Source organism: Myxine glutinosa, chromosome 5 (genome assembly GCF_964187855.1).
Source record: "Myxine glutinosa chromosome 5, kmMyxGlut1.1, whole genome shotgun sequence".
In the NCBI taxonomy this organism is placed as follows: Eukaryota; Metazoa; Chordata; class Myxini; order Myxiniformes; family Myxinidae; genus Myxine; species Myxine glutinosa.
The window spans coordinates 85212286-85226244 of record NC_136265.1 but is presented as its reverse complement, the minus strand read 5'-3'; the positions used below and the strand labels follow the sequence as shown (position 1 = coordinate 85226244).

The following is a 13959-nucleotide window of genomic DNA, read 5'->3' as shown; positions in this document are numbered from 1 at the left end:
TTTAATTATACACAAGTTTGCACGAATTGCAAACCAAGATTAACTTGAAACACACAGTAACATATACACAATAGAATAACGAGTGGAAATTTGACAAAGACACAAATGGGAAAAATACTTAAACCTTGATGCCGTGCAGAGGTCGAAGTCGCTTCCTTGCTCAAGGGACCGGAAGCGGAAGTCCCAACAACAACATTGAGGCTTGGTTTGCAAGCCAGCGTCCACAATTCCAATAGAAGACATAATTACTCGTTTATGGAAAATGTTTTTCGAGTTTGTTTTATCCTCAAAATAGACAGGAGTGAACACACATTCGTGTTAAAGATTGTCCTTTAAAACCTACCTTTATGAAGGAGGACCTGTACAAACACACAAACTGACATTGTGCTTCATATGGTAGATAGCTCCAGCTAGGCATGTGACACAAGAGTGCTTATGCATGTGACACAAGAGTGCCTGCATTTAATAAAAGTTACTTTTTCAGACTTATTTGTGAAAGTGGAAGTGAAAACTGAGCACGACATTGATGTTCACCTGGATCGACCTGAACCAAATGATGCTGAACCTTCTTTCTTCAATAACCATCCCCATCAAGGTTTCTGTCAATGTTTATACATTTTGATTTGATCAGTTTGATGATGAACTCTGGTGTTAAGAAGAAAAAAAAACCCGACATTATGATTTCATTGCTTTAAGAAAATAACCATGATGGTCGTAGATCAATTTCTCAAACATCAATTATCTCCTTCATTATTACATAAAATATTTTAAACAATATATCTTGTTGTATCCTCTTCTACTCGATTTGTCTTATCGTCAATTCTGATTGAGCTTTAATTTCACAGTTTTTATTGATTAATTTTACATGTTTATGTATAATCTTGGCTCGTGTAAAAATAAGGCGACAGAGAGAAAACCACAACGACACTCTTCGACGTCACGTCGTCACCCATACGCGTCCACCCACATTATTACATCATTGCATGAACTGGAACCAAGTTTGATTTAAAACTTCAGCCGTTTTCAAGTATCACATTTTTACTTGATATGACCTCTGACCTTTGATGCATTCATCTAATCAGGTTATCTTTGCCTCATACTATATACTTCATCCAAGGTTGGTTGAAATTCCATCACTGGTTCACAAATTAGCTCATTGGACCGACCAAACGGAACGGGAAAGATGGTGTCATGTGTTTCATTTATTTATTTGCTTATCCCATTTTAGTCACAACATGGGATTGCTTGGCATTTATTATTTGCCAAGTTCCACATCAAAGATGTCCGTTGAAATGCCTGAAGATAGTCATGTATAACTTTCTTCACCAATGTCCCATTTAGCAAACAGCTTGCTCAGTGTGTTCCGTTAGCATGGAGCTTGCTCAGTGTGTTCCGTTGGCATGCAGCTTGCTTGGTGTGTTCTGTTCGCAAGCAGCTTGCTTGGTGTATTCTGTTCGCAAGCAGCTTTCTCGGTGTGTTCCATTAGCATGCAGCTTGCTCAGTGTGTTCCGTTATCAAGCAGCTTGCTCAGTGTGTTCCGTTATCAAGCAGCTTGCTCAGTGTGTTCCTTTAGCATGCAGCTTGCTTGGTGTGTTCCATTGTCAAGCAGCTTGCTTGTTGTGTTCTGTTCGCAAGCAGCTTGCTCGGTGTGTTCCGTTAGCAAGCAGCTTGCTCGGTGTGTTCCGTTAGCAAGCAGCTTGCTCGGTGTGTTCCGTTAGCATGTCGCTTGCTCTGTATGTTCCGTTAGCAAGCAGCTTGCTCGGTGTGTTCCGTTAGCATGCAGCTTGCTTGGTGTGTTCCATTGTCAAGCAGCTTGCTTGTTGTGTTCTGTTAGCAAGCAGCTTGCTCGGTGTGTTCCGTTAGCATGTCTCTTGCTCTGTATGTTCCGTTAGCAAGCAGCTTGCTTGGAGTGTTCCGTTAGCTTATAGCTTGCTCGGCATGTTCCGTTAGCAAGCAGATTGCTCTGTGTGTTCCATTGGCAAGCAGCTTGCTCGGTGTGTTCCGTTAGCATGTCGCTTGCTCTATATGTTCCGTTAGCAAGCAGCTTGCTCGGTGTGTTCCATTGGCATGCAGCTTGCTCGGTGTATTCCGTTAGCATGAAGCTTGCTCGGGGTGTTCTATGAGCATGCAGCTTGCTCTGTGTGTTCTATGAGCATGCAGCTTGCTCTGTGTGTTCTATGAGCATGCAGCTTGCTCTGTGTGTTCTATAAGCATGCAGCTTGCTCGATGTGTTCCATCAGCAAGCAGCTTGCTCGGTGTGTTATATGAGCATGCAGCTTGCTCAGTGTTTCAGTGTATTCTTTGAGCATGAAGCTTGCTCGGTGTGTTCTTTGAACATGCAGCTTGCTCGGTGTGTTCTATGAACATGCAGCTTGCTCAGTGTGTTCTATGAGCATGCAGCTTGCTCTGTGTGTTCTATGATCATGCAGCTTGCTCTGTGTGTTCTATAAGCATGCAGCTTGCTCGGTGTGTTATATGAGCATGCAGCTTGCTCAGTGTGTTCTATGAACCTGCAGCTTGCTCGGTGTACATGCAGCTTGCTCGGTGTGTTCTATGAACATGCAGCTTGCTCAGTGTGTTCTATGAGCATGCAGCTTGCTCGGTGTGTCATGCAGCTTGCTCTGTGTGTTCCGTTGGCATGTGGCTTGCTCGGTGTGTTATATGAGCATGCAGCTTTCTCAGTGTGTTCCGTTGGCATGCAGCTTACTTGTTGTGTTCCGTTAGCAAGCAGCTTGCTCGGTGTGTTTTGCAACAAAATTATGAAATAAAGAGTACAAACACACTTAACTCTAAGACTATTCAGGTTGTTCTTTTGTGGATTGCTATTGTATGGTACATGGTGCTCAAGGCGCTTATTACAATATTTATTTTGTCATGATTGCTATAATCGTGATAAGGTCCATTATCGTAATTGTTATTATCCATTCTCGCCCAGACCTATATATTTTCAAGTCCATAACCAATGAATACCAGCCTTGGACGGATATCTGGACGGTCTTTAATTCCCGAGGCAAGCGGCCGAATAATGGCGGTTGTTTTTATGGTGCACACGGGACAGAAGGCGGTGAGGTGCTCTGATGTCACCCTGACATCACGCCGACCAACGACCGAGCTATCGCAAAACACCCCACGTCCTCTCGAACAATGATGAAACTCGGGGTGTCGCCTAATGTGACGATTCCTTTGGAGGCAGGGTTTCCGTAAATATTAACTGATTAGATTTCGGGGGCAAAGGTCAAAGGTCAAGGTCAAAGCCTGTAATAGGTCTATAACTTGAGAACGGCTGAAGTGATCTAATTCCCACTTGGTAGCGGTATGTATAATGATGTTAAGGTTGGCTGATTAGAATTTGGGTTCAAGAGGTCAAAGGTCAAAGTCTGTTATAAGTCTATAACCTGAGAATGGCTAAATGGATCAAATTCAAACTTTGTACAGATATGTATGATGATGTAAAGATTAACTGATTATATTTTGGGGTCCCAAGGTCAAAAGCCAAAGGTCAGATGTCGTGTTATGTAAAAATGTGATAACTTGAGAACAGCTGAATGGATTTAAATCAAACTTTGTACAAGGATTATTTTGATGTTATGATGTGGGCGGAGACATATTGGTCGACGTTGTGACATCAAAGAGTGTCGTTGTAGTTTTTATTACATTATTATCGTGAGCAATGCAATGAAGGGTAGAAAAGTGGGAGGGCCGACGGGAGTTGTGGGAGATATGTTGAAGGCAGCAGGAAGTTGGGGTGTGAAGAGAATGACAGAGATCTGTAATCTGGTGGTGAAAGAAGGCCGCATTCCAGTGGATTGGGAACTGAGTACCCTCGTCCCTCTATACAAGGGGAAAGGTGACCCTCTGGAGTGTGGCTCGTACCGAGCGATAAAGTTATTGGAGCATGGAATGAAGGTATTGGAAAGGGTGTTGGAGAGGAGGATAAGGAAGAAAGTGAAGACCAACGAAATGCAGTTTGGATTCATGCCAGGAAGAGGAACGACAGACGCACTTTTCATTGTGAGGCAGTTGCACGAGAAGTACATGGAGAAGAGGAAGAAGTTGTTTCTTGGGTTTGTTGATCTGGAGAAAGCATTCGATAGGGTACCACGCAAAGTATTGACATGGGCATTGAGGAAGTTAGGAGTGGAGGATGGTTGATCAGAGTAGTGATGGCAATGTACAAAAGAGCGCGCACAGCTGTAAGGATGAAGGACGGGAACAGTGGTGAGTTTGAGGTGAAGGTGGGAGTGCATCAGGGGTTGGTACTAAGTCCACTACTATTTGTAGCTGTGATGGAGGTGCTGGCTCAGAACGTAAAGGAGGGTTTACCGTGGGAGTTGTTGTATGCAGATGATCTGGTGTTGATTGCGGAAAGTATGGATGGACTGAAGGAAAAGATGAACACGTGGAAGGAATGTATGGAGACAAAAGGTCTGAAGGTGAATATCGGAAAGACGAAGGTGATGGCAAGTGGTAAAGCATGTGGTGAGGTGGAAAGAACTGGGAAGTGGCCCTGTGCTGTGTGTAGGAAGGGTGTCGGAGTGAACTCCATTCAATGTACAATGTGCGCTGAGTGGGTTCATCAAAAATGTAGTGGTCTGAGAGGGTCATTAACCAGTGTGGCAGCTACATTCAAATGTAAGGTGTGCACAGAGGGAGCTGCAGATGGAGGAAATGTTGAGTTGGATCTTGGAGACGGCGTGAAGCTGGAAGGTGTGAAAACATTTTGCTACCTCGGAGACATGCTGAATGGAGAAGGTGGATCAGACTCGGCAACGGTTGCTCGAGTGAGATGTGCATGGAAGAAGTTTCGGGAACTGAGTGGCGTGCTGATGATGAGGGGAGTGTCGTTGAAGCTGAAGGGAAAGGTGTATGCTGCATGTGTGAGAAGTGTTATGATTTATGGGAGCGAGACGTGGGTAATGAACGTAGAGCAGCAACGAAGGTTGGAAAGGGTGGAAATGCGAATGGTTCGACGGATGTGCGGAGTATCGTTGAGAGAGAGGAAGACAAATGATGAATTGCGAAAGATGATGGGAATAGAGCCTGTGATTGATGCTGTGAAGAGGAACAGGTTGAGATGGTTTGGTCATGTGTTGAGGAAGGATGAAAGTGACTGGTTGAGAAGAGTGATGGAAATGAATGTAGAAGGAAGCAGAGGACAGGGAAGACCAAGAAAGACTTGGCTAAAGATGGTGGAAGAAGAAATGCGGGCAAGGGGGTTAACGAGGAGAGATGCAGAAAATAGGGCAAAATGGAGAAGATTGTCATGGGGACCGCAAGGCTAACCCCCGCTCTAGCAGGGAAAATGGCCTTTAAAATGCATGTTGTTGTTGTTGTTGTTGTATTATCGTGCATTTCCTTTATTTGTCGTGTTTGCATGGTGTTGGTTTCGGAATAAACAGTGAGACAGAGAGAAAGAGAGATTGAGAGAGAGAGAGACTTTGACTTTTGAAGCTGGTTTATTATAAAGGTAAGAAAAACACACGTCATACAAATAATAATAAAATCATGACAATTCCAAACATGTGCAGCCCAACAACAACAAAAAACCCTTTTGACACAAAAATAAATAAATGTAACACGCCGTTATCAAATTTACAACAGCCACCCGTTACACACCATCTTTGCACAAAGGTTTACAAATCACCTTTCATTTGACAAAATAAAAAATTCCATACATAACCTTGCCATGACAAGAGCCTTAAAAACAATTACATCACGTAAAATATCAGCATTTGCAAGGAGCTTTGCTTTTCTTGTCTTTCAGATTGCCAATTTTCCAATGGAAATCAAGAGAGTAACACGAGCAGTCTCAGAGCTCTTTTTGCCACGAGGTGATATCCCAAAAAAAACAAAAAACGTGTGGAGAAAGAAAAGTTAATACGGTGATAAAAAAAAAACAAAGAATGGAGTGTCTTGCACAATCTACAGATGTGTTAAAAAGGTCTTCAGAAAGCGTACAAAAAGGACATGTCACTGAATTAGCCTCATTAAAACAATGTAATACAACATTGGAGGGCAACACAAAGGGAGAGAGAGAGACAGAGATAGAGATTTTTTTTTTTTTTTTTGCCTTTTGTAGGTGAAGATTTACCTCCCAAATCTTTTTTATTTCTTTCTGCAGTGGAACAAAAACATGTTCGTGCATTTGTCAGGGCATGTGAAATTTTATTTCTTTCTACAGGTCATTTGATGTTGTATTTACAGGTGAATCCACTGAATCTGCAAGGGAGACTGCACCTACTTTTATGAACAGCGCAGACACACACCTGCAGAACTCGCCAACTGAAACAAAGAAGAGGACGTTTTACAAACAAGACAAACCGAATGAGGAAATGTTTTCACAGAATAATTTTCTCAAAAAGAAAGATGAAAAACGCCCATACAAATGCCCAGTTTGTGGAAAATCCTTCAGTCATTCATCCAGCTTTGCAACACATCTGCGAAAACACAATTGTGAGCGTCCATACGAATGTATAAGTTGTGGGAAATCTTTTAATCGGTCATCCAGCCTTAAAAGACACGTGAGAATTCACAGTGGAGAGCGCCCATACAAATGCATCAGTTGTGGGAAATCTTTTAATCGGCCATCCAACCTAAAATCACATGTGAGTATTCACAATGATGAACGCCTGCACAAATGCACAAGTTGTGGAAAATCTTTTAATCGGCCATCCAACCTTAAAACACACATGATAATTCACAATGATGAATGCCCGTACAAATGCACAAGTTGTAGAAAAACATTTAATCGGCCGTCCCACCTGAAAACACACATGATGATTCACAATAATGGTGAACGCCCATACAAATGCACAAGTTGTGGAAAATCTTTTAATCAGTTATCCAGCCTTAAAATACACATGATCATTCACAATAATTGTGAACGCCCGTACAAATGCACAATTTGTGGAAAAACATTTTATCGGCGATCCACCTTTAAAACACACATGGGAATTCACAATAATGGTGAACGCCCATACAAATGCACAAGTTGTGGAAAATCTTTCAATCAGTCATCCAACCTTAAAAGACACATGATCATTCACAATAATGGTGAACGCCCATACAAATGCACAAGTTGTGGAAAATCTTTTAATCAGTCATCCAGCCTTAAAAGACACATGATCATTCACAATAATTGTGAACGCTCATACAAATGCACAATTTGTGGAAAAACATTTTATCGGCCATCCACCTTTAAAACACACATGGGAATTCACAGTGGAGAGCGCCCGTACAAATGCACAAATTGTGGAAAATCTTTTATTCAGTCATCCACCCTTAACTCACACATGATAATTCACAATGATGAACGCCCATACAAATGCACATGTTGTGGAAAATCTTTTAATCACTCAGCCTACCTTAAAAAACACATGGTAATTCACAGTGGAGAACGCCCGTACAAATGCGCAAGTTGTGGGAAAAATTTTAATCGGTCATCTTACCTAAAATCACACATGAGAATTCACAATGGTGAACGCCCATACAAATGCACAAGTTGTGGAAAATCTTTTAATCAGTCATCCAGCCTTAAAAGACACATGAAAATTCATAATGGTGAATGCCCATACAAATGCATAAGTTGTGGAAAATCTTTTAAACAATCATCCCTCCTTGAAACACACATGACGATTCACAATGGAAAACGCCTGTAGAAATGCACAATTTGTGGAAAGTCTTTCATTAATCCCTCCGCCCTTAAAATATACATGGGAATACACAATGGAGAACATTCATACAAACACACAGTTTGAGGAACTAATGCAATCATTTGTGGAACCTCAAAATCCATTTAACAAGACCGATAGCCCAACAACAGTGTAGCCGGGCTTGGATCGCCAAATGGAACACGAGACATGTGACCAGACCCTCAGCTTTGATTGGTGGACGTTTGTGAATGACATACACCGGATGGCCGGCCAAACGCTGTTCCAGGTGGCATTTCCCTGCGTGCTGCGCTGTAAAATGACCGCCAAACAACTTCACCGATGACATCATCAAAAAATTTTGTCAACCAATTTATCCTAAGATTGCGCTCAATAAATTTCATACTGATCAGATCAAACATTCTACTTGTCGATTTATGATGTCATAACGAAGGAACATCATCATTAACATATGTAATTCCCCATGGGGAGTACTTTACAATGAGCCACCCTTCAATTTACTTCCATGGAGTGGTTTAGGATGTATAGAGGTGCAACATTTATCGTTTTTTTCAGAGAATGCACCCGTACCACATGACTTATTATGTCACAATGATCATTAAAAAATTCTACAGGAGGTACTTCTATGCTGACAGTTTTGTGTCAATCGGACCAACGTTTGCAGAGAAAACGAATTTTAAGTGGGGGAAAAAAAACCTGCAAAATGCGGGTGGAAGGAACATACATACATACATACATACATACAATCATACATACATACATACATACATATATACATACAATCATACATACATACATACATACATACACTGGACGGACTGACAAACGCTGTTCCAGATGGCATTGCCCAACAGACTACTCGGTAAAAAAAATCACAATGGAAAACACCCATAGAAATGTACATTGTGTGAAACTGAATTCGGTTCCACTCTTCGGACAGCCAAAGAACAATATATGTCCAACCTCAGGAATGAACTGTGTTGCTTTAAAACCTGATGGTGCCTTGTTAGTCTGCCTCAGGAGTATGGTCCACTTCCATCCCTCTCTTCAAATGACGCCATAGCCGATTCCGCTCATGAGAAGGCTGAATGCCTCAATTTTGTGTTTGCTTTCAAATCTTGTATACACAACCCATCACTCCCGGTTGGAAGAAGACCAAACTCATCCTGTCCTGTCATATCAAACTGCTCCTGGGCTCGATGTCTTTTGTATCTGTGAATGTGGAGAAGGTTCTTTCAACCCTCGGCTCTGAATCTGCTGTTAGACCGGATGGCGTCAGCTCACGTGTCCTAAGAACATGCTCTGCTGCTCTCGCACATCCTCTCTGCCCTTTTCACCTTGTCATTTGCAGTAGGTCAGGGTCGTTTCCCAAAAATAATCATTTATTCATTTTATTTGATAAAATCCCAAGAGTTTAATCGATGTTCATACACACATTCTGTCAAGTCCGTGGCCGAAAAACACCAGCCCGAGGCTGATAGCCAGTCGGCCTTATACCGAGGCGATCAAACCGAAAATTGGCGGTCAGGTTGTCGTGCGCGAATGAAGGAACCAGGGTGCTTACCTGGACGGAGCTCACGGGATTTATACTCAAACCCACAAACATAGAAATGAGAGAAGGAAAATCGACAATACCACAAATGAAGTGCCAAAAATAATGGTTTCATGAAATTAATCTTGGCAAAATAAAGCCTGAGGTAAAATAAATATTTGCTACTTTGAGGGACCCTCCATGCTGACACAATAACATACAAGCGGAATGATAAAAGAAAATAAATGTTTTCTTGTAAGTTAAACGGCCGGCCTTACCTGTCTCCAATGGGGTCCTCATCGAGTGGTGACGATGGTCAGGTTCCTCCCTTCCCTTGCATGGGCAAACAAGATGGCACGGCTGATGAAGACGTGAGGCATCGACGACCCATCCATCTCCTCGGTTCCTCCAAGCTCCCGAGTGAGTCCAAATGTTGCCCGCCTCTGTCACGATGCTGCCGGCACAGCAAAAGCTCCACTTCGCTCCTTCAAAAGCTCTCCCAAATCCCAGCCGCCGCTGACAGCCAGAGACAAATGGTGACCGCCTCCACCAAAAGCCAGCACAAGAGACAGCCTGCCTGATTCTTCCTCTTTTCCTGCCCGAACCTTCTCCCTCTGTCGTCACCCTGATGTCATCCCACCCAATCGCCGAGTTCCACCGAAACGCCCCATGGTTGGGCCCGACCAATGACGAACTTCGGGGCATGGCCTTTCTCCTTGCTCGATTGGTGGGCGGGGTTAATTGCCTATCGAGAACGTTTGGCTCTGCTCGGGAATGTTTGGGTTTCTGTCGGCAGTTGTTGGTGTTGGTGGAACGAGGGTTTTTATTTCCGGCCTTGTCATAAACAGGTTGGGAAAAGCCACCGGGGGCAATCATATACTGGGGAAAACTTATCTTAACCCTTATCTCCTTAACACAGCTTCACCCCCCGTGTGAATACACATAAACAATCTTAAGCTCCAGTTTCCCCACTTAAATACATCAAGATTGGCTTCCTACATGGTCCATGCTATACCTATATGATCCTGCCTTTCCTATGGTATTACATCATCTACCCCCGTGGTTCTTAACCTTGGGTTCAGTGAGCTCGGCTCAGGGGTTCGGCGGAGCCCTCCGAAACGCATTGCAATTTTTTAAAATAATTTTTTTAGTTTTTTAGTTTTGTATCAATTTTGAATCGATGTGTAATTACGCTTATTATTAATATTATTATTATTTTGCTATGTATGCTATGAACAAATGGAAATGTTATTTGTAATTGTATTCCCATCCCATTCATGGTTTATCTGGTCTGTGTTTAAGATAAGTTGCTTCACACTGACTGGTAAGTTGAATCAATGAGCAACTTGCTAATTATTCTGTTGATGGTGCTTACTTACTTACTTACTTACTGGATTTTGGACTTTGCAGGTGTTCAGAAATTCCAGTGAATAGCCTCGATTAGCTTGCCGTGTGCCGTGCGTCATTGGTCGCGCCTTACTTTGGAGTTACTGAATAATTGAAAAGTAAGTTAGAAATGTTTGTGGATATGCAGGGCGGGCTCAGCGTTATATTAAAGTCAAAAGTGGATGGTGATTATAAAATATGATTGAATTACTCAGAAAATTAGGTGGAGGTGATATAACTCCTTTGGTCGCAATTCAAAACTAACAATAAGAAGTTTTCAATGCAATATTATAATGGGATTTGAGGTGACATAGAGTTGAGTAGATAATAAATTCCATCATCGTAATAAATCCCGTCAACTGTTGATATCACGATTTGAAACACGATGGAATAATATTTACCGATATGAACAGTGATGTGGCTTTTATTGAAATTCTAAAGATACTGTTTCGATTTTGATGATTTGCGTGTGACATGATTTAACAGATGTTTATATAAATCGTTTTAAAAATTTTAAAACCTTGAATTTCTGATATTTTACCTTTTCATTTGGGCCTCCCAATTGAAGCCCTACCCGCAGGGTGGGTACTGTTGCTAGTATATGTAAAAGAAAGTTTTTGTTTGTTACTTGCTGGAAAAGATTCTGGAAAGTATGTTGGTTGGTTGGTTGGTTGGTTTGTCTGTCTGTCTGTTTGTGCGCAGAACTACGTCTACATCGTTGCACATAGAACCGCCATACTTTACACACATGTCTTTCCCTGGAATAGACTGTGCCGAATTTTTAACTCCCTAGGCCCAAGACCTCCATTATGACGTCATAATTCGACACGTACAAAACTTCATCCAATCAAGATGCAATTTCTTGAGCGCCATGTCGGCATAAACTGGTGGACAAAAAAATAATGATGATGACGTCATCGGTCACGTGGTTCGGCCGCCATTTTGGAAAAACCGAAAAACTTTGCACCTCTATATCTCCGAAAGTGCTGAATAGAAAAAATTGAGACATGGCTCATTGTAAAGAACTCTCCATGGGGAATAAAATATATTAATAATGATGTCATAGGTGCCTCTATTATGATGTCATAATTCAACAAGTACAAAACTTCATCCGATCAAGATGAAATTTCTTGAGCATAATCTCGGAATAAATTAGTTTAGAAAACAAATAATAATGACGTCATCGGTCACGTGGTTTGGTCCCCATCTTGGAAAAACCGAAAAACTTGATCCAAAAGGGCCGATTTAAAAAAAAAGAACATTCCGGCAAGTCCTCGGTCTCTGACCGATTTCTTCATTTGTTTGTTTGTCTTCATGCGCTAATCTCCTGAACGGTGAAAGATAGGAGGAAACCTCTGAAACAAAAAATGTCGGGACGAGCCCCGGGAAGGTTATAGGCTAGGTGTCGAGGCCGCCTCGGCCGGGCTGGGCCCATTTCGCAATAAATCTTCTTCTTTCAAAATTCTCTTGAAGTACAACTTATGCACTTAATAGGAATATCTGACTGATTGCAACACATGCTGTCAAAATTCTCTCTCGCTGGGCCCGGCAGAAGAAAGAACAAGGAATCGTTGAGCACTAACTGATACTGGGCTCGTGTCAGACCGATGTACAGAAGATTAAATTCATTCAGCTAGTTAAATAATAAAAATCTTTAATATCACAGAACATCCTCCATGGAATTCTATTAACATTTCAGATCTCCAACGAAGACGTCTGGTCCGATGAAGATGTGCTCCACAAGAGGGTGTCCAACTCCCCTGCGGAACCGGCTCCCTCCATCTCACACAAACGCGGTCCTTGCAGATCTTCGACGTTAATCGATCTCAATGCTCATTAGGGCCTGCACATGTTTTTGCTCTGGGGAATACATAAGAACGTCAATCTCCTGTATCATCTGTTCCTGCTTAGAGTACAGGGCATGGTAATTCAAAGGAAAAGATAGAGAGACTTCCTTTGTGTCTAAGTCATCCATGGACGTGGGCTCTTGGGGATCCGGAATAACAGGTGGATCGGGCGGTTCCTCGTTGTTGTTTTCGTTCTTTCTCGTTTATTTGCAGTTGGGCCAACAGAGACTTAGAGGAGCTAGGAAAAAATCTCTCAAGACACAGGCGAAGAAGATGTTTCATTATGAACACAGCAAAGACAAGCCCAACGATTACCGTAAAGCCCCAAAGAATCCAGGACAATATGGTTTACCCAAGGCTGCCAAACCATCCAGAAAGCCAATATGTTATTGTTACGTGCTCCTCCCCGACCCCCTGGTCACGGTGTACCTCCGAGCCCCGAGAGGAGTCACGGCAGAAAAATGTGTTATTCTGTATGTCAAAGATCAATGGAGAAGCCACCCCAATTGTTTCTCACAAACAAATATTGTATTAAGATCACACAAGAATAACAGTACAACAATAATAGTAATTTATTGTATTAAGATCACACAAGAATAACAGCACCTGATTTACCATAACTCCCCTGACTAACTCTAGGCGGGAAGTTAGGTTTGTGGAACCCCATCCTGTGTGTCAAGGCATTGTCATCTGCCACGGTTGCTGCCTCATACAACTCTGGTACTTTCCTTTCATCCAGATGTACTTTAATGTCCGCGTGGACACACTGTTTGAATTCCTCCACCAAGATCAATTGTCTCAACAGTTTGAAGTCTTTCCCAATCCCTTTCAAATCACACCACCGATCAAACATGGTTTCCTTCATTCTGGCAAACTCCACATGGGTCTCACTCTCCCTCTTCCTGGCATTCCGGAATTTTTGCCGGTAAGCTTCAGGGACCAATTCATAGGCTTTGAGAATGGCTTTCTTCACTTCCTCATAATCTGTTCATTAGTCAATCGGTAAAGCCGAAAATATATCTTGCGCTTTACCCACCAGAACACTTTGCACTAACATAGTCCAGGACCCCACAGGCCATTTTAGCATTTGACCCACTTTCGCAAAGTGTAAAAAAAACTTGGCTACCTCCTTTTCATTGAAGGGTGGAACCAGCCTCACATGCCTACCAACATCCCAGGTGTTTTTTTTTTTTTTTTTTTTTTTTTTTTTGTATACAAGATCGAGGCTCGTGAAAGAGCGAACATTAATCACACAGAAAGACAAACAGACACACAAAACAAATAACATCGGGAGCGGTAGACAAGATGGGGAGAGAGGGGGAAGGACACAAACACAGCATTTGAGAGCAGGGACCGAGAGACATGGAGACATCGAGAGAACTGTGGGAGGGAGAGGGCTTTGGGGGAGAGGCATGGGAAGGGGGGGGGGGGGGGAAGAGGTATAAAACATATGGACACTGCCAAGACTTCCAGGAAAGAAGTTGGAATTTCAAACAAGGTGGATCTGGGGTGAATTAGTGGGGGT

General features: G+C 42.4%; 1 protein-coding gene across 2 annotated transcripts in view; it reads left to right on the top strand.

Moving 5' to 3' along the window:
* The window catches only part of LOC137427389 (uncharacterized), a 33211-nt gene extending 24921 nt beyond the window's left edge, over positions 1 to 8290 (top strand). Inside the window, exons 3-5 of one of the 2 annotated variants that reach the window (XM_078778307.1) lie at positions 485 to 595; positions 5765 to 5831; positions 6205 to 8290. In XM_078778307.1, the coding sequence (XP_078634433.1) occupies positions 527 to 595; positions 5765 to 5831; positions 6205 to 7658 (1590 nt within the window). In that variant the 5' untranslated portion in view covers positions 485 to 526 and the 3' untranslated portion in view covers positions 7659 to 8290. The remainder of the gene's footprint in view (positions 1 to 484; positions 596 to 5764; positions 5832 to 6204) is intronic. The other variant, XM_068116850.2, reaches the window with a different exon arrangement.
* Positions 8291 to 13959: the final 5669 nt, after the last annotated feature.